At 30.3% G+C, this 27,293-nt stretch overlaps 1 protein-coding gene across 1 annotated transcript; it reads right to left on the reverse strand.

Moving 5' to 3' along the window:
- LOC148308938 (sodium/potassium/calcium exchanger 5-like) lies at window positions 1–27,293 on the reverse strand. The gene is made up of 10 exons (XM_088260959.1): window positions 27,244–27,293; window positions 25,247–25,410; window positions 15,215–15,388; window positions 14,133–14,269; window positions 11,690–11,860; window positions 10,330–10,558; window positions 6,277–6,453; window positions 3,715–3,930; window positions 2,741–2,842; window positions 1–1,138 (listed from the first exon to the last, which is right to left on the reverse strand). The coding sequence occupies exons 2-10, from the start codon at window positions 25,326–25,328 to the stop codon at window positions 810–812; spliced, it is 1,617 nt and encodes a 538-aa protein (XP_088117085.1). The 5' UTR covers window positions 25,329–25,410; window positions 27,244–27,293; the 3' UTR covers window positions 1–809.

Below are 27,293 nucleotides of genomic sequence, written 5' to 3' on the forward strand. Positions count from 1 at the left end.
TAAAATTTCTGCCAAAAGCAAAACAATGAGTTCAGGATCTAGCGACATATAAGAAGGATAGTTGCTCACCAGTGCCATCAAGATCTCACAAATTGGTGGTGGCTAGCCAAATTTTGACGAATTTCTAGCACATTCAAATTATTCATCTTCCCTCAAATTGAAAATATGATTTTTGTTTTTGGTACGTTCGCCTGTTGTACAGGGTGACGCAAAAGTATTCACCCTATCGGAAGATGTTATAATTTTAACAAACGGCTTTGTACATCAATCATACATAAAAATTGTAAACTATACAGCAGCAGTATATAAAAAATTAATTTATTTAAAAAAAAATTAATTAGTAAAAAATATTAATAAAAAAGCAAGGTGCAAAATGAATCATACAATTTTGTTTTTGAAAAACTACATCTTTAATTTTTTTGTCTTTATTTGGTCAGAAAAATATGATATCACAGAAAGATATGCAACCAGTGTTGAAAGACATTCGTGCCCGTTTTATCAATTTGTTTGTATACTGCAGCTGTCTAGTTCAGAAATGTCAAATATGATTGACGTGCGACGTCATATGCGAAAAATATGACATCTTCCGATAGGGTGACTAATTTTGTGCCACCATGTAAAAGCTACTTTTCCAATTCAGTAAAAAATCCAGAATTCGATCAAAATGTATAGAAATGAAGATATGCTTTCGATAGAAATTAAGTTGAGAGTAAAAATTACTTCCCGAGCTTCTTACAATTCTTACCATATGAACTATGAAGTTTTGCTTCAATACAAAACCGTAATTGATACACATAGAATTGCATATCTTAGCACTCAATTATTCCTATATCGAAGAATACACCGGATTCCACGAGAATAGCGAGAATGATAAATATAAAATAAATAGTAAGGATGATTGCTCCAACACCTTTCTTTAAGAAGAATTTCCCAAAGTAGATGACTGTGTACAGGCATATGACCGCTAAAATTAGGGAGAGAATGATGTAGTCCATTCCGGTCGAAGCTATGGCAATGTACGCATCTTCTCCCTGTCCTCTGAGTATCATGCTCTTGATGAACCAGGGTATTCCGAGAGAAAAGAGAATTGCCAGAGAATTGGCACCCAGTGAATTAGAAACGCCCATGCCACCTTCGCCTAGAAAAACAAAAAAATGCTCAGTTATCATTCAACCTATTAAACAGCGACAAGATCATGATGTCACAGCCGTCGTCGAAAGATTCTCGTTTCATCATAAAAAGGTGAAACGCATATCACTCACTCTTTTTAACAACGTCATATATCAAAAATCGACAATTTTCAGTTGTGCATATTTTCGGAATGCCCAGAAAACGTACTATATCCCTGCAAAAGCGGCATATTTTTAACTTGATATTTACCAGCTACAGGGCAGAAAATATTGTTTTTGCATTTTGAAGAAAATGTAATGTTTAATTATTTTTTAGGTATCCTTAATATTTTTCTAATGTAGAAAAAACATTCACGTTTTACCTAAAAATATCTGTTGCACAGTAAAAACTTCAATTAGTGGCTCGATATATATTGTTTATACATAATATTATATTTTTAAACCTTAAAAACGATCTCCTGAAAATCAAGTTTTTTTATACATGTGACGTTGTTGAAAAGAATGAGCGATTTGTGAGTCAATCTGTTTGATAACACAGATGTTAGCGAGTTATCTTCCGTATAGAATCAACAAAAATCAATCACTATGTAAAAGATACCTCTAAGATTAATATCATCGATTGAATGTACTATCGTTATAACATCATTCGATTACACACACTTCTTCATCAACTGCACTGGTTACGAAATCCCGAAAAGGTTGTGTGTAACCTCTGTCTACTCTGTTTACTATGTTTAAATCAATACATTATTTTACCAGAGTTTCTAAAAGACATGTCGCTCCTTTCAAGAACGCCATAAATAAAAAATCTTCAATTTTAAGATGTGCATGTTTTCGGAATGCCCAGAAAATGTACTATATCCCAGCAAAAGAGGCATATTTTAACTTAATATTTACCCGCTTCTTAAACTTGCGAGCATGCCTTTGCTGTTGCGGGACCTGAAATGCTCTTTCACCAGTAGTTATAAAAATACTCCAGTAGTCAACTACTATTCAACTACTACCGTCCGCCTCTGTAGTGTAATGGTCAGCACGCTCGGCCACCGTTCTGGAGGTCCCGAGCTGGATTCCCAAGGGGTCAAATAAATATAAGTGATTTTTTCACTCTAATATTTATTCAATATTATCCTGGACTGGTACCTGAAGCGGAGGGATGATCACCTTTACTTCATGTATAAACGATCTAGGTAACACTGCATTTATTTGATGCAGTGCCCTATGCACCATTGGGGTGCGGATAAGGGTTTGAATGAAGAGGATAATCTTTAGAAAAAAAACCAAAATGCATTTGTTTTGCTAAATCATTTACACTATCTCCTTTCACACAATCAAATTACAGCGAAGCGCCCTTGAGGAAGTATTTTACGAACATGGCTCTATTATCAAATTTATGATAATAGAGCCATTCGAAATTCTAAAATGGCAAATTATCTTCTTCTTCATCTTGGTGTAGGCCTTGTGGCCTGTTTTTAAGAGGGATAAGCCTCCTGCGATGTCGATTCCCAGCTATCGACCCATCTCTTTTGTGGTCTTCCCGGGAATCGTCTACCATTATCCAAATTTATAACTGTTTTTCTTACTTGTTAATAAATATTAGAAAATTAATTTACCTCTTCTTGACATGATGAATATAGAGCAGGCTTCTGGTAGACACCCCCCAAACGCCAAGAATGTCATACCCATGATAGTATCGGGAATGGAAAATGTCCTTCCTGCAATCGTATCAATTTAAAAATATGTGAAAATACCATAAACTAACTCGTTTTGTTGAAGTATATTGACTCTTTCTCGACAGAGAATCAAACATCCCGATTTGAGGACAATCGTTTTGAATCATTGGAACATTGCATAAAATAAATCGAATGAAATATGTACAACATTTTGAGTGTGTCCAAATAATTCTTCACAAATCTGGACTATCTCCAGTTATAGGAGTATTTTTCATATTATTTTTTGATATCTCATCAAAGATGAAGAAGAATATTGAATTCTGGGCATTTACGGGGCTGACGACCGTCATAGGCTGGTTTAAGCGATCACTTTGCACACGTGTAACATAAACTAATTCTACTATTGACAACCACACTACTCAAATTCCAAGAATTTGAGTAGTGTGGTGTTACACGTGTGTAAAGTGATCACTTAAACCAGCCTATAACGGTCGTCAGCCCCGTAAATGCCCAGACTTTTATATTCTTCTTCATCTTTGATGAGATGTCAAAAAATAATACGTATGAAATATATTTATTACAGTAAAACATCGGTAATGAACGTAGGATATAACCCAGTGATTTCTAATATTTTCTCATTTGTTTCCTTGAAACATGTTTCTTACCTTGTGTTTCATTGTATTTGTATTTACTATACAGGTTAATTGTATTATATTTTATGATTTGCACTGTATTAGATTTGTTTAAATTTTTATATTTTTTATCAACTTTCTTATTTGTTTTTCACTCTTGTAAACCTCAATCCCATGTCTCAAAATGAGAAATGGAAATTATTCATCGGGAATATTATACCACATACACGACTTACGCATGTAATATGTTTCGAAATGATAAAATAAAAATAAAAACTTTACCTATAGTGGTGATCATCCATGAGACGAAGTAGGAGTTTCCACCGATACAAACGATGCACATTATGAAAGTCAAGGGGTAGAGTTTTCTATATGTTTTTGGCGATGGGATCAAACACGTCAGGAGAAGTTTCAACGGCCAAGTGTATATGAACCAAGCTTTCTTCGAATTCGACTTTTCCTTAGGATATCTCCAAAGGGTCTTACGAATTTTTAAATCTAGAAAATAATAAAACAATTATAAATGAAAACACTTATTTTTTAACGTATTAAATATTAAATCAAGCATTGATTTTTTGTCTACTAAGTTTGTATTTTACTGTTTAAAAAAAATTGACTTTTTATATATGTTAAATACAACTTAGTACAACTTAAGATTAAAAATATAATACAATGTATTAAAAATAAATATCAAGCCACTTATTGAACTTTTTACTGTGCAACAGATCTTTTTAGGTAAAACCTGAAGGTTTTTTCTCCATTTGAAAAATATTTAGTTGATTTAAAATAATAATTAAACACTGCATTTTCTTCAAAATTCAAAAACAACACTTTCTGCCCTGTAGCGGGTAAATATTAAGTTCAAAATATGCCACTTTTGCTGGGATATAGTACATTTTTTGGGCATTCCGAAAACATGCACAACTGAAAATTGACGATTTTTGATTTATGACGTTCTTGAAAGGAGTGAGCGATATGTTAAATACAACTTAGACTCAAGTAGAGTTCTACAATATTTTTATCCTGAAATAATTTTTACTCATTCACATATATATATATATATATATATATATATATATATATATATATATATATATATATATATATATATATATATATATATATATATATATATATATATATATATATATATATATATATATATATATATATATATATATATATATATATATATATATATATATATATATATATATATATATATATATATATATATATATATATATATATATATATATATATATATATATATATATATATATATATATATATATATATATATATATATATATATATATATATATCAATGTATATCTAATTCATTGTTCTGAACATTTTCAATAAACCCACTGGTCGTTTATATTTATACGTTATATTACGTTAAATAAAAAATCACAAATATCGTACGTCATCTTGTCATAATTATCAATATTTGAGCTACATGTAAATTTTACAAATATGTTCTAATACTTCTAAATCTTATTCGTAGCTCAATTAACAAAGACGGTTAAATCTTTAAATCGTTTAATCCGGCATGCCAATTTTATCATCGTCTGAGCGATCATTCCACCGTCATGCAGTGTTCATCAACTGAGGTCGGAAACTATTCAGTCAGTTTCTCTTTGGCTTATCTATTAAACCTAACTAAATAAATAGCAGTTTCTTATCCTACGGATTAAGAAGGTTAAGTAGGACGCTCAAATCCGCAAAGTTTGTTAAACCGCAGATTAACTGATTTTAAATTGAATTTAATCAAAACTATTTTATACATCAAAGATATGTATCTCTTAAGCAAGGACAGAACACAATGCAAATAAATCTCTTGATGTATCAAATTGATAAGCTTCAATCGGTTTTCAATGCCATAAAACGATTTAAAACTGAAGTACCAAAATTTTCATACATCGCGCACTCCTTTCAACAGCGTCAAATATCAAAAAACTTGATTTTTCAGGAGATCGTTTTTAATGTTTAAAAATATAATAGAATGTATTAAAAATAAATATCAAGCCACTTATTGAACTTTTTACTGTGCAACAGATTTTTTAGGTAAAATTTGAATGTATTTTCTCCATTTGAAAAATATTAAGAATATATTTAAAAAAATTCTTAAACAATACTTTTACTTCAAAATGCAAAAACAACACTTTCTGCCCTGTATCGGGTAAATATTGAGTTAAAAATATACCGCTTTTTCTGGGATGAAGTACATTTCTGGGCATTCCAAAAACATATCCAACTGAAAATTGACGATTTTTGATTTATGACGTTGAAAGGAGTGAGCGACATATCAAAACACCAATAAAATTTCACTGGTTGAAGTGTCTAGAAATAATAACTTTTAAGCTTTGATGGATAGTGTATGGGGTACTCTTTGCTTTATGTTTACTTTTTTGCTTGATACACTTAGGAGAAGACAGGCAACACTTCGATCAGCAAGCATACCAGCTATTGGCAGACTATGAGAGCCTAAACGTTGTACTATCACAAATTTCGGTGACAACTTACGTTCGTATGTGTATGGCGGTTAATAGCAGGTAATTAATTCAGTCTAAAAGCTTTTTATAACAGGAATTATTCAAAACGGGGATTTTAGACTTTTTTTGCCAGTTTACCCACGATATATTATATGTACTAGACTAGATGTATGGATGTGAAGGAGGCGAAGAGAGTATGTCAGGACTGAAGAGTGTGGCGTTCCATCCTTCCTGCCTACCCCTGTGAGGAAACGGCGTGATGGTAGTGGTAGAAGTAAATCTCTTGCAAACTAAGAATATTCTCTAATATATTTATATTTTTTTAACAGTCAAATAGAAAATTTACCATCAGTATTTTCATCAATGGCCTCTTCTATGGTCTGGTCTGGATTATCTTTATCAGTCCTCATAGAGAGTTTAGATATTCCAGACATTCTAGTACTTCTTCTTTTTGATAGAATCAAGGACACTCTGGCTGTGTACACATCATCTGGGTTATCATCTTCTTCCTTTCCATCCTTTTCTGAAAATAAAAACAGAAATTTAATTAATTTATACTCAATACCATAAGTCAAATACAGGTCATAGAATCCAATTAGTTTACACCAATTATTTCAAGTAATTCATCAGAACAAAATGTACGTATATGTGTGGCCTACTTTCAAAATCCGCCAGTTCCAATTTTATAAGATATTAAAATAAATACTCTATCTGTATGCCAATTGTGGGTTTTATTGTTTAAAATATTTATATATTTGAAAACCCTGCTAAACAATACTCAAAAACAGCGTTGTATTTCAAATTCCGCTATAATCATGGAACTTGCCTTCTGACCCATATCGGCCAATCAGAGAGCGGGGATAAGTCAAAAATTAAGATGACGTCATTATCGGTTTGAGTCTCGTGTTTTTTTTTTAATGGAAAAATTTTCTATTTCATAATATTTTATCTAAAGATAGACAAATCTTTTAAACATAAATGTTACCCAGAGAATTTTGCATTTTTTGGAAAATCGACTTACATGGATCTGGCGGATTTTGAAAGTAGGCGACACATATGTATTACGACCATTTTGTACTATGACATTATTTTATTTATTGTTTCGGCATAAACTTTGTGGTAGACATGTTACAATGAGTAAAGAAAACACTTGTTTTATACCACTTGAGTTTTATTAAAGACTACATGTTTCAGAAGTTAAACTTCCATCATTCAGGTCTGTATGACTTATTAATTATTTTAATTATTTTTCCTCATTTCCATTAAATGAATCTTTTTCCTTCTTTTTTGGTGTTGAGATTTTTAAAGATATACTAAATTTAAAAAAAAAAATTGTATCCGTATTTTTATAATTTCAAAAATATGCTTGCATTTAAAAATTAATTATTTTTATTAAATATTTGAACTCAATTTCTCGACGTAAAAAAATAATGAAAAGTTATTCAAATAAAATATGTCACCTCTACAGCGGATTCATGAAAGCTCTCATTTCGTTCTGATCTTCGCTAACTTAAAAAGGATTTGTTTCAGGTGGCGGACGATAGAGGGTATAATTCCTATTTAACATTTTTAATGCTTTTTATTTGTCAGATCATGTAATCCTGGTACATAAAGATATATTTTTATATATTGAATTTTTATTATTTTTGACATCTCATAAAAGATGAAGAAAAATATGGAAGTCTGTGCATTTACGGGGCTGACGACCGTCATAGTCTGGTTTAAGTGATCACTTTACACACGTGTAACATTTACCAATTTTACCCATTATTGGCAACCACACTACTCAAATTCTTGGAAGTTATATTTACATGAACCAATTTCAAAACATTGTTCTCGAATCACTAGAACTTCACTAGAGACATCTATTGGTGAGATGAAAAGAAGCTTTTTTTAAAGCAGAAACTCTTATATTAGTATGTGAGATCCGAATCCTGGATTATAATCACATACATGAGAAACGCCAGAAAATATCATTTTCATTTTTATTATTTTAGCTTATAATTTGACCAGTTCATTTATATACAACATTTTAATAATCCAGATCATCCATATTTGTGAACAAGAATTTGGACATACTCAAAATGATGTTATTGAATTTATACTAACTATTATAAATAAAATTATATTATTCATTAATTGATTCGGCAGTGTATCCATTTTAAATTAAACTAAATACCACTATTTCTTAAAATAATATATATTATGCCACGCGTTTCGATGCATTATTTGCATGATTTTCAAACACTGTAGGATGCGAAATGCATCGAAAGACTATTCACATTAGGTTGTAAAAAATAGAGGTTTTCTCCAAGTAAAATCTTTAATTCATAATCCATATTAATTTCATCGATTTTGAGAAATCAATTAACAAAACGAATTTACACAAATTCAAACGAAATTATCTCCAATAACTTGATTGATTTTACTAGATATTGCATATGACAACTTTTTATTTTTATTTTTTTAAATAATAATAAGAAGTACACGTTTATCGTTGAATAACTACTACGTATTTACGTCAAAAATATTTAATCTTCAAATCTGTAATCTATTTTTTACAATGAATTAAATCTTCAATAATACAATCAATAATCATTAAAAATTATAATCATACAATGAGATAAATGGCAAATATTCATTTAAAGATCTACAAAAAAATGTAATCAACAGGCCGTAGTAGAAAAAAAGTTACTCAACTTTTAAGGTGATTGATTTTAATTGAACTGTATTTATTATATAATACTTATGAGCCGATTCAATAATCGATTATTGGACTTCTACTGGGAGAATTAAGGGAGTAAATTCAAGGACACGTAACGTTTATTGGGCATATTTCGTAATAAAAGCGAGAAGAAAGGTATAATGTCGAGAAAAACTTATAATATGCTTTATCAAAATTCTTTCTTTATTCCAATCAAACCAAATCCCATATTACACTAACCTTCTCTATTTATTACACCCAAACCTCTATCAGTACCTATATTATTTGATTATTATTACCATTCATAAAGTGGTCAGATACGACCGTTTTATTTTTATATTTAAATATAACTATTTCCATAGAAGCAAGATGAAAATAAGACCTGTTCATTATCTTTCGTTTTTATTTTATTATTTATGATAGCATTGTGATATAAAATATTGTTATTTTTATGTCCAATAAAAATTGATAAAGTTGCATAAGCATTTTTTCGAATAAAAATGTTATAATATTGAAATAAACAGGAAAGCGTACGTATCAAAAGTATTAAAATATTGACTTCTTTTTTTAAAGAAAATGGAATAAAGACCTTGCTAGAGTCGGTAACTAATTTAATTAATTCACAATATTTTGCGTGTTTCTAAATTTTTCTTCACAAATTTTGGATTTTCTCCACTTTGGAGTTATTTCTATCAAGATTTTTTATTAAAACTCAACATAGAAGATAAACGTGGTCTAATACAAGCGTTAATTTATTTAATTTATTTAAACCATCATGTTATCCCATAAATACATATATAACTTATTGATTCGGCATTAACTTTGTTGAATGGCATGTTGATTAAATCATAAACACTTGTTTTTCACCACTTGAGTTTTATTTTTTTAACGACTGGTTTTGGAAGCTACAGATGCTTCCATCTTCGAGTCTGAATATAAACTAAGATAGAAGTATCTGTAGCCTCTGAAACTAGTCGCTAAAATAAATATATGTAACTCAAGTGGTAAAAAAAACATGTGTTTTCATTTATAATTTCATCATGTCTTACCGCAAAGTGAATGCCGAAACAATAAATAAAATGACATGTTGATAAAAAAAATGAAACACTTATATAACATCACTTATTAAGTTTATTTTCATACCACACGGCTAGTTTCGAAAACTACAGTTGTTTTCATCGAGTGAATAGTTAATCTATACTTACCATGTTTTACCATTCACCTGTCGATAAAAACTGTTTTTTTTTTTAAATTAGTCGTGTGTAAATAAATAAACTCATTAAGTGGTATTACACAAATGTTTATTTAAAAAATATATATATTCCACAAGTTACCAAATCAATAAATTATATCTCATATTCAGTCTCAATCTCATAGTCATATTTAAATGGTTTAGTAATTACATTGATTTTAAATAATTGTGTTTAGTGACTTTCTTCGAATAATGTCGTTCTAATATGTTATCGCGTTACAATGGTTACCCCACACTAGAAATAGGTTGTCTCAAAAGAATGAGTGAAATAATATTTTTCTATCTTTTAAGGAAATAATGTTTAATTTTTTCAACCCCAGAGTAGACTACTGGTGGTAAGTAAATCCAACAGGAGTGCAAAGTGATAATTTTGACTGATATGGAATAAAATATAAATCTGATACAAAATGTTATATTTAAAATATGATGAAAACTATCCTTACCTAAGTCCTGACCTCCAGGTCGTCTCTTGCATCCACACATGTTCCCGATAAACTTAATAATTTTCTTGTTGTTGAACATGAATATGAAGTACAGTATATACAAGCAAAGTAGGATTGTACATTCCCACCATTCTATCCTACTGTCCCACGTCATCGAAACTAAGATGGATACCACGATTATGTAAATTATACAGTCTCTCGTTAGTGGCCATTGCTTGATGGGAATGGGCTAAAAATAAAAAATGTTTCGTATAAAATTATTAACCTGTTAACCGGGCGGGACGCATAAATACGTCAAACGTAAACAATATCGGGTACGGGTAGGACATATGAATACGTCCTTGAAATAAATATTTATTATATTATATATCGCTCACTCCTTTCAAGAACGCCATATATCAAAAATCGTCAATTTTCAGTTGTGCGTGTTTTCGGAATGCCTAGAAAATGTTCAATATCACAGCAAAAGAGGCATATTTTTAACTTAATATTTACCCGCTACAGGGCAGAAAGTGTTGTTTTTGCATTTTGAAGAACAGGTATTGTTTAATTATTTTTTTTAAATTTACTAAATATTTTATAAATGGAGAAAAAATCTTCAGGTTTTACCTAAAAAGATTTCTTGCACAGTAAAAAGTCCAATAAGTGGCTTGATATTTATTTTTAATACATTGTATTCTTTTTTATATTGAAACTTTAAAAAAGTTTGTTATATATACATGAATGAGTCTTCTCGGTATGTAACAGAGTAAAAATTATTTCTGGATAAAAATATTGTAGAAATCCACTTTAATGTATGCATTAAATGTTAAATAAAACACTGGTTTTTGAGTCTACTAAGTTTTTTTTTAACATATATAAAAAGTCAATTTTGTGGCAATTGTGTTTTGTATTTTTTTTAAACAGTAAAATACAACTTAGTAGACAAAAAATCAATGTTTGATTTATTATTTAATACCTAAAAAAATAACTGTTTTCACTTCAAAAATAAATGCAGTGGAACCTCTCGTGACGAGCACCTCTAACAACGGGTAATTCGCATAACGAACTAAAAAAATGTAAAAAAGTTGCTCCCTTAACGAGTGACATTTCGTATGAGTTATAAAGAAGGGGCAAGACCCTTATTCGTGACATTCACTTGTGAGCCGGTATACCCGCGTCTCTCAAAACATTTAATGTTTCGCTTAGCGAGTGTTTCGCTTAGCTTAATTAAAAACAGTAAAAAATATTTTTAAATTAATATTTAAAAAAAAATTAAGAGGAAAGACTTTTCCCTCTACGAATTAAAACGTTTGTGATATCTGCCTTAAGAGCACGATTTGTCATTTCTCCCGTGTATGTACAAAGCATGGGTCCTTACATGTCTAGCGGCCAGTCCTCCGATGGCTCCAACTCCCAAAGTGTTAAACATAGCGGACCCCACAATTGTCCCTATTCCTAGATCGGACTTGGTGATGAAGGTACTCATCACGTTTATGAAGAGCTCCGGCGACGATGTCGCCACCGCCATGAAGGTCGCAGCAGCCACATCCTGCGAAGGATAACGTTTTACTCACATCTTCCTTAAATCACAACTTGGACATAAACAAGATATCACTTTACAAATCTAAACGCATAGAATAACATAGTAACGCATATAATTAAAAATACACCAATATTACAATCAGTTTATTTTATGGATATTTTCGGTATACAATGCTACATGATGCATCAGTGGATCGAATCGCATGTTTTTGGTAGAATTGTATATTTAGTACATAAAAACCTTAAAATCAACAAAACGTAAATTCTCAAATAAATGTATGTAAATTTACTGATAATAATAATTGGTATCACGAAATAAGTATTTAGATGAATTAGTAACAAAATAGACGCCAAATGAAAAAAAAACAGGTTTTTATTGATCTCTGTAAAGGTGAAGAAGCTACTGAGATAAAAAAATAAACCATTGATTCTGGTTCCATTAAAATTCAAACAAAATAATACATATACCATGGTTTTCGTCCCATGCATTGTTGTGTATATAACATGCATTTTATCCTGCCTCTCACCAGTTTGATAATGTTGGTAACAATCAAACGTGGTCAAACTGGTGAAATAAAATAAACGTAGAAAAAACTATATAGTAGTTATTTTATTATATAAAATACAGTTTCACAATGAAATATCATTACAAAACTTAAATCTAGTGAAAAATACATTGTGAAAAATACAGAAGTCTTATTAAATAAGTCAAATCGCAATTAAACATATATAATATTTTATAATATTGTACCCTTTAAGGCAGTGTTCCGCAAACTTTTTCTGTTCAAGAGATAAAACAAAGTTTATTTAATATTGATGAATTATTAAAATTAACATAATGCGAAAATATAAACAACGTATTATGTGTAATGCATAATCTAAACCTGCGTAACTGAGTACAAGTTAACATTTTTTTTTAGCAATTGTTGATAAGGCTGCTCTCATCTCTTCGTTGTTCGTCCACAGGCGGTTCTTTTTTTTTTAAAAGCAAAATCGAAATCCAAATTCGCACAAGTTGTAAGTCGTGGCATATGGTAAAAAACTGCAATAGCACACTTTGAAAGCAGTGGATATTATTATTTTATATGCATCCAAAAATATGCTAGATTTGTTTCGGAAAATTTCAGTTTTAATGTCCGATCAGTTTTTAGCTCCATGAATTATTATTACTCGTTTATTGGTAAGTGATTTTTTTCCAGTAACTAGTCACCACGGTATACCTGTGTGCCGCGACACATACTTTGCGGAACACTGCTATAAGCAAATATCGCATATTTCAAATTAAAGGTATCCTTTATAAAACAAAGTAAGCAAAACATTTCTATTAACTGTGTCGCCTACTTTCAAAATCCACCCTATACAATTTTATAATATTTTCAAATAAATATTTTATCGGAATGCCAATTGTAGGTTCTATTGTTTAAATATATATATATACTTGAAAACTTAAAAACAGCGTTAAGAAAAAGAGCGGGGATAAGTAAAAAATTAAGATGACGTTATTATCGGTTTGTGTCTCGTGTTTTTATTTAAATACTAAAAAAAATTAAAAATCTCTGTTTCATAATACTTTGTCTGAAGATAGATAAATCTTCCAAACATAAATTTTACCCGGAAAATTTTCCATTCTTTGGAAAATCTACTAACATGGATCTGGCGGATTTCGAAAGTAGGCGACACAATTAATGTACATGGAATTTTAAAAATACACACGTGTAACTATATGTCACATTAAATTTTGCATATCACAAGACTTGTTTTTAACCACTTTTTCTATATTTTACCAATATATTTATATTTATATTTACCGCTGCTTTTTTATTTTGTTTGTTTCGGAAGCTAGAGATGCTTTCAAATACAGGTATAAATATAAACTAGTGGATTATATTATCCACTGACACTTCGTGATGGAATTGCATTTTAATATATTATCAGATTAAAACCATTATTTTTAGCTATTCCACTTTATTTTTATTTAACCAGTGACCGGGTTTCGTCGTTACCGACATCATCAGACTGGTGGATCGTTACCGACATCACAAGTCTGATGATGTCGGTAACGACGAAACCCGGTCGCTGGTCAAATAAAAATAAAGTGGAAAAGCTAAAAATATTGGTTTTAATCTAATAATATATAAACTAGTGGTAACAAATACAATACTCAAGTGGTAAAAAACAAATATGTAATCTAATCGTGTCATACCACAGAGTGAGTGCCAAAACAAGAAATAACTTAAATTACGATATTGGGGAATACTCGTATACTTAGTAAAACTTACTGGTGTCAAATTCAAATCTTCGCATATGCATTCTACTGTGGGGATGAAGTAATCGTTACAAACAACGGCAAGAAGTGTGAAACTGTAAATTCCGCCAATGAAATGTAATATTACAGCCCCTTGCCTCAACTGCTCGTCTGGAAAAATAAATACAATTTTTTTTATTACACTCTCCTTATCATTCATCATTCACTTTGTGTAATACCACTTTTGAAAAAACACTGCTTTGTGGCTACCGGTTTTGGAATGATCATTGCAATGATCAATGTAGATTAAAATAAAGTTGTTCAGGTCGTCAGACAATTTATCCAAAAATATTTTGTCGCGGTGTTTTTTTAAAGTGGTATTACACAAAGTGAACGATGAATGATAAGGAGAGTGTTATATTACCATACCATAAAGTCAACATTGCTTTTAATACAAAAAATATAAGCTAAAAAGTTTGTTATAAAATCACTACATTTCACAAAACTAATTTTAAAATCGTCCAATTTCGAAATAAACCGATTCCTTCTCAAGGACAATTATTTTATTTTTAAAAATGATTCAAGTATATTTATATATAAATATATATATATATATATATATATATATATATATATATATATATATATATATATATATATATACATATATATATATATATATATATATATATATATATATATATATATATATATATATATATATATATATATATATATAAATATATATATATATATATATAACCATATAATGTTATCGTATTCAATATTAATAAGTTAATATATTTCCAATGTTACTCCATAATTTACAATACTTTTTTGAATCCCTTAGACCTTAGGCTAATACATGTCTAGATACCAACCACTATTACGGTTTCAACGTATGAGTACCATACAAACAATAATATGACTGTAGGTACATCAAAACTTGACGCGATACAAGCTTGACAACATATAGCCTTTGAATAAGAACGATTAACTTCGTCCAAATCAGTCATCAAATTTTCAGTTACAAAATCATTGTTGGTTAGTGTAATTGATTCATAAAAATAATAAAATAGTTATTTCTCACACGCAAATACCATATGATTTTATTACCTGTGAACAGATCATCGGGAAAATCCTCTGTCTGAGAGCAATTTGAGTTTTCTTCATAATTTCTATTCCAAGGTAGGAAGTGCCAATCATTGAGAGTATTTTTCCGATATGTTACATCCGCTCCGTAATTCCATGGTTCTGGTGGCAGGTGCTTGGTCTTGGAGAAGGCAAAAGCTGGAAAAATATTTATACATAAATATACAGAAGTAATATGTAACTCAACATGTGGAGGTCCTCACCAAAATGTCGCATTTCCATTATAAATAATATAAAGTAATCAGGAATTCTAGCTTGTAAAATTGTTACGTTTTGGTGCGATTTAATGATTTCACATTGGTTTAACATAGGATAGGTCACGTTTTATCGCAACTTTAATTAAGATTTCGATAGAATACAGTAAACAGAATAGATTTGCATTCAAAGGATTTTTTGTGCAATATTAGAAATGTAATTTTTTGGTGAGGAACATATGGAAGTCTGCTTCACTATTCTACCCATGATTGACAACCACACTATTAAATTTTTTGGGACTCCCACATATACCATAAATCTCATGACGCTTTACGTGTGAGTTTACTGGAGCCATCTATGGTTGATTTCAGATATCTTTTGTTTGGCACAGGCCCTTTTATAAATTACAAAATATTTAATAATATGCATTTTAACAACTTAACATAGATGAAGAAGAATATGGAAGTCTGAGTTTTTACAGGGCTTCACCATTCTACATGATTGACAACCACACTTCTCAAATTTTTGGAACTCCTAGACACATGTATAATAAATCATAAATCATAAATCATAAATCTCATGACGTTTTATTTGTGAGTTCAATGGAGCCATCTATGCTTAGTTTGAGAAATATTTTAATTAGCAGAGACCCTTTTATTCGAGATTATTTTACATACTGAGAGGCGCGCGAAGAAATTTGACCAGATAATTTTAATAAATGAAAAAATATAGTTTTTAACCGCGTTTGGTAAATTATTTATGTTTTTTTAAAAAATATATATATATATTATTTCACATTCGAACAACTAAAAGATTCATTTTTAATTTATTTATTTGTTTTCCGATAGGAAAGAAGACCTGCAGGCGCTGGTATCAAAGGTGTATGTATAATGAGTGCAAGGAAAGTGATTTGCTGATGAATTTTGACAAATCCAAAGGCATGGTTTTTGTAAGAGATGAATGTATGTAGATCTGGATGAAAAATATTAGTAGATAGGGAAATTTAGGAACAGGTATATGATTCCGTATATTTGGGAAGAACGTTTTCTAGGAATGCCAAAGATTAATAGAGATGTAGAAAAGGGAGTGAATTCTTGGAACAGAGTGAATGGTACACTGAAATCAGTTATCGTAAATAAAAACCTATCAGTGAAAGCTCAACTGACAGTTCACAATGGAGTCTTGTTTTTAACCCTGTGTTGGAAGTGAAGCGTGGAGTTGGTAAAAGAAGAATGAAAGTATAATGAATGCAAATAAAATGTGATCACGAATGTGAATCAAAACGATGCATGATAGTTGTTCAAATGGTGATTGATATAAGGAATGAATGCAAGGCTGAGATAAGCATAATTGATAAAATTCAGATAAGTATGTTGAGATGGTTTGGGCATGTGTAACGATTGGGTGAAGATGAATAGTAAATGAAAACTAATGAGGGGAATGTAGTTATAATTAAAAGCAGAAGAATACCGAGGAGAACTTGGTATGATCAAATATTTCAAATACTTGGGCGCAGGAGTCGGAATTATTGGCCGGCTACGTATGAGGAGATATTTACAACATTTTGAGTGTGTCCAAATACTTGTTCACAAAATCTGGATAATCTCCAATTACAGGAGTTATTTTCATATTATTTTTTGACATCTCATCAAAGATGAAGAAGAATATGGAAGTCTGGGCATTTACGGGGCTGACGACCGTCATAGGCTGGTTTGAGTGATCACTTTACACACGTGTAACATTCACCAATTCTACCTATGATTGACAACCACACTACTCAAATTCTTGGAAGTTCTATATATTTGAACCAATTTAAATGTAAATTAGTTAGTTTAGTAAGACTAGGCCAAAGATCGTAGGTGTAAATTTGGGCAAAATCAAACGTGGTATACGGTTGAGAGAGTATAATTGTGTCGCTTACATTCAAAACCCGCCATATCCAATTTTATAAGATATTTAAATAAATGCTCTATCGGAATCACAATTGTGGCTTTTATTGTTTAAAATATTTGTATACATGAAAACCCTGCTAAAAAATACTTAAAAACAGCGTTATATTTTAAATACCCCTATAGTCATGAAACTTGCCTTCTGACCTATATCGGCCAATCAGAGAGCGGGGATAGGTCAAAAATTAAGATGACGTCATTATCGGTTTGTGTTTCGCGTTTTTTTAAATACTGAAAAAATTCTAAAAAAATTACAAAATTCTCTAGTTCATAATATTTTATCTAAAGATAGACAATAAATCTTTTAAACAAATATGTTACCCAGAGAATTTTGCATTTTTTGTAAAATCGACTTACATGGATCTGGCGTATTTTGAAAGTAGGCGACACAATAGAAAATATTATATTTTATTGTTGGTATTAATGAGAGTATTATAAAACACGGTAAAGTATCTTGTACGTCTGAAAGAGATCAAATGACAATAAGTTTTTTCTTTATATCTATTGCAAATCGTATAATCCGTTCACAGTAATGTTACCTTATCTTGTTCAAAGAAAACTATTCTACCTTTGCGTTTCAAAAGACATTGAACCTACCATTAATACATAAATGAAACATACCACATTTCATGTAAGAAGTTATTTATTATTGTCATTAAACACTACTAACGAATCGACAGCAAAATCTGTAAAATCGAAACATTTTCTCTCTCGTTATTTTGAACTCATCGAACCATAGACATTCTCGTATATCATGTTTAAATTCAACTAACTAAGTAACTAACTAACCATCATGCCGCTTCCCCGCAGGTGTAGGTAGAATGAATAGAATGCCACACCACTTGGTCTTTGTGAAAATTCTTCGCCTCTTCCACGTTCATGCATTCCCACCGACTGTTTCGATTCCTAACCTGACCGCTTTTAAGTATTTGGCATACCTGATCGTGCCAAGTTCTTCTCGGTATTCCTCTGCTCCTTTTTCCAATCACACTTGCCTCATTATTTTTTTTTTCCGTTCATTCCTCACTCATTCGTTCTACATGTCCAAACCGTCTCAACACACCATTCTTAATTTTATCGATATTGCTTGTCCCAGTTTTGCATTCATTCCTTATTTCACTAATCGAACATCTATCATACATCGTTTTGTCGCACATTCTTCTGAGAGATCGCATTTCGACTGCATTCAGTCTACTTTCATCCTTCTTTTGCCAACTCTATTTTTCACATCCATTCATTAGGGTTGGAACCAGGACTCCGTTGTGTACCGCCAGTTTAGCTTTCGCTGATAGGTTTTTATTTTCTATATTTAAACCATTAATATCGTTATATTAATTCAAGCACCAATCAATAACAGATTGAGATGGAATATTGAATAAACATAATATTTTTTTACAGTAAAGTATTAAATCTCTATATTATTTTTTGACATATCATTAAAGATGAAGAAGAATATGGAAGTCTGGGCATTTACTGGGCTGACGACCGTCATAGGTTGGTTTAAATGATCACTTTACACACGTGTAATGCCCAGACTTCCATATACTTTGATGAGATGTCAAAAATAATATGAAAATAACTCCTGTAATTGGTGATAATCCAGATTTTGTGAATAAATACTTGTACACACTCAAAATGTTGTATAAAATTTCTCTCATTCCTTATTATTATTCTTACGAAGTTTTTATTTTTTCACGTATTCGGTGATTTTTTAAAAACTTTTATTTTGTATGGCCTTTGACCAAGTTTCGTCGTTGCCGACATCACCGGACTGATAAAATTTAAGTTAAAACAAACATGGTTGTTGTTTTCTTATCCAATCATAGATGGCTGTTATATATATATATATATATATATATATATATATATATATATATATATATATATATATATATATATATATATATATATATATATATATATATAAACAGAATGTCAGAAGACAGACTGCCACGTATCGCCCTTCAAGGCAACCCTGAAGGACGCAGACCCCCAGGCAGACCTCCAAAAAGGTGGAAAGATAGCAGGAGTCAACATCCCAAGAGCGACAGGCCGAAGCACAAAGAGAAGAATTCAATCATAGAACGTCATAAGATTGATCACATATCGCTCACCCCTTTCAATAACGTCATATATCAAAAATTGTAATTTTTTAGTTGTGCATGTTTTCGGAATGCCCAGAAAATATATTATATCCCAGAAAAAGCAGCATACTTTTAACTTAATATTTACCCGCTACAGGGCAGAAAATGTTATTTTTGCATTTTGAAGAAAATATATTGTTTAATAGTTTTTTTTTAAATATAACAATTTTTAATAGATTTATATTATCCACTGACACTTCGTGATGGAATTGCATTTTTAATTTATTATTAGATTAAAACCAATATTTTTAGCTTTTCCACTTTTTTATTTGACCAGCGACCGGGTTTCGTCGTTACCGACATCATCAGACTGGTTTTAATCTAATAATAAATTAAAAATAACAATTTTTTTTCAAATGGAGGAAAACATTCAGGATTTACGTAAAAAGATCTGTTGCACACTAAAAAGTTCAATACGTGGCTTGATATTTATTTTTAATATATTTTATCTTATTGTTAAACTTTAAAAACGATCTCCTGATTTTTTAAATTTATTTATTTATGACGTTGTTGAAAGGAGTAAGCGATATGTATGACTTCCAAAATGTTTAGCAGTGTGGTTGTCAATCGTTTGTAGAATGGTGAATTTTATACGCGTGTAAAGTGATTACCCAGACTTCCATATTCTTCTTCATACATATTGAGATGTCGAAAATGTAAAATATCTAAAAATGTGACACATTAAAAAAGTAGTCAATCTATTATTTTTACGTACTCAAACGTCAAATAAAATATCAACCAAAGCCGTAGTGTTGGGGGATTGACGCAAATATGCAGTTTACACTAGGATTAAAATCGTGCTTTAACGAGGTTACGATGAAATGATCTCTTAAGGCCTTAATCTCGTGTCTTAGCACATGTCTCGTTTAAAAAACCCATAAACGTATTCATAAAACATACTCGTACATCGTGTTAATCAGAACACGTTGTTCACTAAGCCTAATCATGAGTAATTGATCTGCAGTTACATATTCAAGATATTTTCAAGCCAAGTGAAGTAAAACCTCGTTCAATTAAATTAAACGCATGTAATTTACAACATTTTGTCATAGGCTGGTTTAAGTGATCACTTTACACTCGTGTAACATTCACCAATTCTACCCATTATTGACAACCACACTACTCAAATTCTAGGAAGTTCTATATATATGAACCAATTTAGAAACCTTGTTCTTGAATCACTAGAACTTCACTAGAGACATCTATTGGTGAGATGTAAAGAAGCTTTTTACTAAGCAGAAACTCTTATAGTATGTGAGGTCCGAATCCTGGATTATAATCACACACATGAGAAACGCCAGAAAATACCATTTTCATTTTTATTATTAAGCTTATAATTTGACCAGATAATTTATTTACAACATTTTGAGTGTGTCCAAATACTTGTTCACAAATCCGGATTACCTCCAAGTAGTAATTATTTTTGTATTATTTTTTGATATCTCAACAAAGATGAAGAATAATATAGCCCCGTAAATGCCCAGATTTCCTTATTCTTCTTAATCTACATATGTTGAGATGTCACAAAAATCGTTTATTTTTTATGCGTTTTTAATCGATTTTAATTTAATTAAGAGCTTCATTGCATTTATTTCTATTCTTCAACTATTCTACTTCTAACCATTGCACGCACTCAATAGTGCGAAGGGCACTGCAGCATACCAAAACAGTATCATCTTCATCACTGCACTTCAGGTACCAGTCCAGGGTGATACTAAATAAATATGAATGTGAAAACCACCCATATTTATTTTGACTCCCCATGGAATCGAACCCGTGACCTCCAGCACGGTAGCTAACTGAATGATAGATTTTCGAATTTAAAAAAGTTCATCTTTCAGATTTCAAAATGATTTACAATAATAAAATGCAATACCAAACAATTCCAACAGAATTTAAAATATTTGGAAACCATACGTATATCGTAGTCGTACAGAAGAAAGTGACTAACTAACAAAACGTAAAATATTTAGGAGGGCTGTTTAAGTCACTTTTGCTTGGCAAGAAAATAAACACCAATCCAGCTAGTCATTTTTAATAAGTCAATGTATTATACTTCCAAGTTTAAAATCCTTTGGGATTTTTTTCAGGGCAATATTAAGTTAGTAAGATATCAAGTAGTCAATGATCACGATTTTGTAAAAAATGCACTCGGTCACATTCTCCTGTATGACTACGATATGTTTGTACACGTATTTCAATAACCTCCCTGCAGATATAAAACAATATATTAAAATAATAAATTTAATGTTTTATATTATATACACGTGTGTTGAATAAAAGAACATTGCGCTCACTCCTTTCAAGAACGTCATAAATCAAAAATCGACCATTTTCAGTTGTGCATGTTTTCGGAATGCCCAGAAAATGTACTATGTTACAGCAAAAGCGGCATATTTTTAACTTAATATTTACCCGGTACAGGGCAGAAAGTGTTGTTTTTGCATTTTGAAGAATAGGTATTGTTTTTAAGTATTTTTTGAAATATACTAAATATTTTTAAAATGGAGAAAAAACATTCAAGTTTTACCTAAAAAGATCTGGTGCACAGTAAAAAGTTCAATAAGTGGCTTGATATTTATTTTTAATACATTATATTATATTGTAAAACATTAAAAACGTTCTACTGAAAAATCAAGTTTTTTGATTTATGACGTTCTTGAAAGGAGTGAGCGATTGTTGAAATAGACTTTTATATCATTAAATGAGTATAATTTTTTACATTGTGTGTGTCTCTCTAACCACAAGAGCTTAGTGATTTTTTGGAAAGGCAGAGCGCAAATAGTATAAGATTTAGTAGCAACGATTTTAAATAAATAAAAACAACAACAAAAACATGCTTGTATTAAAAAAAACTTAAAAAACATCGCGATATAAAATATTCAATATATTTATTTATTTTTTATATAACCATCATTCGCTTCATGCGTATATTATTTTAAAAGATGAATGTTTTTGATAATATATTTTTTATCAATTTGAAATGTTGGTTAATCTTTCAAAAATAACGAAAACAGATTTAATCTTCATAATCGATCGAATTCCTTTTGTTTCATTTTGGATTATATGTATGTATAATATGTTTTTAAGACTTTTATTTATCATACAATACATCAAGGAAAAAATACCAATAAAATGGTTAATTAAGAATTATGAACGAAGCAGTAATTTAAGGAAATATAAAATTCATGATTTGACTTTAAATTTTGGTATAATATGATGATTTAAATATTAAAATTAAAAATAGAAAACCTTAGTTAGACCACATTTTGAGTTTATTAATGCAAACACGACTATACTATTTCGAGAAATAAAAATACTTTGTGTTCTGATCCACTCACATTCTTATTAACCAACTAGTTTCGGCAACAACCTGTTGCCTTCTTCGGGGTTTAATTTATTACTTAAACCCTGAAGAGGGCAACAGGTTGTTGCCGAAACTAGTTGGTTAATAAAAATGTGAGTGGATCAGAACACAAAGTATTTTTATTTTTATTTCTCGAAATAATATATCAATATGATCCACAAACTTAATGCTTTCAATATTCAAAACATAAACACGACTAGTTTCGAGAACTATAGAAGTTTCAACAACATATGAAAATACAAACGGATAATAAAATTAACTTCTTCTTCTTCATTCAGTGCCACTTCTAACGAAGATCGGCGATCATCAATTTACAATATTTTTATTCAACGCATACAATAGCGTGCGATGCGTTTTCCACAAAAATTGTCTAAAAATGGATATATTTTATTAAATAGACTTCTGCCTCCGTAGTGTAATGGTCAGCACGTTCGGCTACCGTTCTGGAGGTCCCGGGTTCAATTCTCAGGGTGGGTAAAATAAATATAAGTGATTTTTTCACTCTAATATTTATTCAATACTACCCTGGACTGGTACCTGAAGCGGAGGGCTGATCACCTTTCCTTCATGTGTAAACGATCAAGATAACACTGCGTTTATATGACGCAGTGCCCTATGCACCATTGGGGTGCGGATAAGGGTTTTATAAATAGACTTCTGGATTGAAACAAAATGTTTAATTCTTTTTACTAACTCATAATATGTTTTGTTTTGTATATAAAGAAAATAATTAGTCGTAAATGTCCCAAATGTTGTTGTATTTATATTATACGATTGTAATCCTTATTAGAGTATAAGGTTCTGGAGCGATTCGGATATAAGTCTTTTTTTCCCACAAAAAACTAAATCAGTTGTTTATAAAATTAAGAAATTAAAAGAATTAATAAATTAATAGTTTATAAATTTAAGGAAGAAGGGTAACTTATTAGGTTCTAGTTACTTTATTCATTGCTCTCTTTGCATTTTGACCATTTAATTATTTCAGAATATGAAAATTATTATTGAGAATTCCATCTTAAAAAATCACTCTTTGAACCGCTTTTTTTTTTAAATTTTATTTTATTGATAATGCTTATCTTAGCCTTGCATTATTTCCTTATTTCACCATTCGAACATCTATCATGCATCGATTTTTCCACACATTCGTCTAAGAGATCGTATTTATTTTGTTAACCAAACCAAATTATGTGTTTGTAATAAATATACATAATTTGGTTTTAATTTTTATTAAATTGTAGTTGAAAGGAATTATTATTATTATTAAAAATAATAAATAAATAGTAGTTGTAATATAATAATAAAACCCTTATCCACACCCCAATGGTGCATAGGGCACTGCTTCATATGAACACAGTGTTATCTTGATCGTTTACACACGAAGGAAAGGTGATCAGCCCTCCGCTTCAGGTACCAGTCCAGGGTAATATTGTATAAATAATACAGTGAAAAAATCACTAATATTTATGTGACCCCCCTGGGAATCGAACCCGGGACCTCCAGAACGGTAGCCGAGCGTGCTGACCATTACACTACAGAGGCGGACGGTAGTAGTTGAATAGTAGTTGAAAGGATGAATATTTGATATGCGTCTTACCAACGAGATTTTATTATCATTTTGTAGTTTTTTTATTTATTTAAATTTTACTTGGAAAAATATCATTATTTAAAGTGATATTAAGCAAGTAAGACTTAAGTCAAAATGAATTGATAAAATAAAAAAAAAAATAAAAAATATTTAATTAAAAATAGACATTGTTAATATGTACTCAAGTGACAAATCGCTCACTCGTTTCAAGAACGTCATAAATAAAAAATCGTCATTTTTCAGTAGTGCATGTTTTCGGAATGCCCAGAAAATGTACTATATTCCAGCAAAAGAGGCATATTTTTAACATAATATTTACCCGCTATAGGGCAAAAAGGGTTATTTTTGCATTTTGAAGAAAAGGTATTGTTTAAGTATTTTTTAAAATATACTAAATATTTTTTAAATGGAGAAAAAAACTTCAGTTTTTACCTAAAAAGATCTGTTGCACAGTAAAAAGTTCAAGTGGCTCGATATTTATTTTTAATACATTGTATTATATTTTCAAACTTTAAAAACGTTCTCCTGAAAAATCAAGTTTTTTGATTTATGACGTTCTTGAAAGGAGTGAGCGAAATGCCGAATCAATTCTTGAACTTTTGGATTTTGTTAAAGGACTCATGGAAATACCTACCTACATAAATGATACGTTTTTACGTAGGTAATGCACACCAAATTCGTAAAAATAAAAATATAAAAAACAAAACATCACCACGATAGTTTTAGAAAGAATAAATAAATAAATCACTAACTTACATTTGACTGAACTGAGAACTGACAGCAGCAAAAGTGTTCTTAGTAGAAACCGTAACGAAATAGCGCTATGAAATGTTCTCATTTCGCCGGCTTTTTAAAAACAAACAAGAAACCTTTCTTCACAATGTCCATGGGATCACTTAATCACTTAGATTGTGGTAAAACTATAACAAATTAACATTCAAAAAGTTATAAAATTAGTGTGTATTTTAAAAGAAAAGATCATCGGATGTTTCAAACTTTGAGACTAACTTTTATTAAAAAACTACCATAATATAACTACTACGCGTAGTTATAAGTATATTTAATAATAACTATATCACGTGGTTGACATCTAATAATATGTTTTATAAAAAAACTCGAAAATTTAATTTAAGTTTTTTCTTTTAATTACCTAGTTTAGTTAATAGCAATTAAATGTTGGGTCACGTTTTGAATATCCAAAGCCATTTATATATAATGTCAATTGGAGACGACTTTAAAATAAAAAACATAGGTTTTTTTCAACTACAGTGGAACCTCTCATAACGAGTAATTCGCATAACGAGGAAAAAATATGTGAAAAAGTTGCTCCCTTAACCAGCGACGTTTCGCATAACGAGTAGCAAAGGAAGGGAAAGTCCCCTTTTCACGACATTCACTTGTGAACTTTCGCGGCTTGGGATGGAGTTACCAATAGGACCCTCACTTCTGCTTGGAAAAAACTTTAGCCAGAGTGTGTTGTCAAATGTGATTTTGAAACAGTAACAGTGGAGTCTACAGTCAACGAGATTGTGCCATTAGCTAATATCATGAGACTCAAGGTGGATGACAATGATATTAAAGAGCTTGTGAAAGAGTACAGCCAAGAGCTGAACACCGAAGAGCTTATGGAGTCGCATCGTGTTTCACAGCAATACACAATTTTCTAGCACATTTAGACAAATGCTGAAAACATGGGAAACTGTTGCACCGTACATTAAGAAGCATCACCCTAATAAGGAGGTCTCTATTTGTGCTACAAATTTATTCAATGACAATGCTGTAACACATTTTCGCCAAATTTTGAAGCGTCGGCCAAAACAAATGCCTTTAACAGTTTTCTAGTAAAAATAATTAATTATTTGTCATAAGTTCATACTTTTATTTACGTTTTTTTTTTCAAATCTAAATTATATTCCAAGTTTTTACACTCCTTAACAATTTATAAGTAATTTTATTTGAATAAACGTTAAAAAAATATAGAAAAGAGTTATTTTACATTGATTTCAATGGGAAAAAATGTTTTGCTTAACGAGTAAGATGCTGGAACGAATTAAACTCGTTATGAGAGGTTCCATTGTACCATCAACTATCAAAACTATACCCTCAACTATCAAAACTTTGAAAATCTCGCAGTATAATAATCCCCATAATATACATTTTAGACAAAATTTAAACTAATTTATTTAAAAAAAAATAGAGGATTTGTGGGTAAAAGATTTTTATGTGTTTGAGGAAGTTTGAAGCATCTAATAAATGAAATATTTATTTTACTGAATTTATCGATCAATTTTCTTGTAACGATGATAATATGGTATATTGTTAAAATCACACAACTAAACATAATTGAGTATTACTTTACCTACTTACTTAAAACATTAAAAGACAAAACAAAGTTTAAAACACTTAGATATGTATAATTTAAAAATATAACTGCACTCATATCATATTTTTATCACTATAGTCTGCGATGGAGTGAGCATTTCATGATTTTTTTCAAATACGTTGACTGTAAGTGACCGATATATAAATCTAATAGATTACACTGGCTGTCCCGATTTCAATCAAATCACTGAGTTTTGATTGAAATTCACACAGATTTTATGTGAAATGATAACGTCTTGTCTAGATGGATAAAGTACGCAGGAAACCTTCCAAAATTCAACCACATATAGTAATTTATTTTTTATTTATTGTTTCGGCATTAACTGTGGTAAGACACGTTACAATGATTAAGGAAACACTTGTTTTAATACCACTTAAGTTTTATCAAAGACTACTTGTTTCGGAAGCTAAACTTCCATCG

The sequence above is a fragment of the Brachycentrus maculatus genome, unplaced genomic scaffold, assembly GCF_059751285.1.
Source record: "Brachycentrus maculatus isolate JH-2025_06_01 unplaced genomic scaffold, ASM5975128v1 h1tg000144l, whole genome shotgun sequence".
Lineage (NCBI taxonomy): Eukaryota > Metazoa > Arthropoda > Insecta > Trichoptera > Brachycentridae > Brachycentrus > Brachycentrus maculatus.

Bases quoted from the DNA above. Each gene is read 5' to 3' on its own strand.
- LOC148308938 (XM_088260959.1), bottom strand. From the start codon at position 25,328: ATGAGAACATTTCATAGCGCTATTTCGTTACGGTTTCTACTAAGAACA. The intron at 14,270-15,214 runs GTAATAAAATCA...TTATTTTTCCAG, and splicing joins TCCCGATGATCTGTTCACAG to ACGAGCAGTTGAGGCAAGGG. The intron at 6,454-10,329 runs GTAAGGATAGTT...TTTTATTTTCAG, and splicing joins ACCTGGAGGTCAGGACTTAG to AAAAGGATGGAAAGGAAGAA.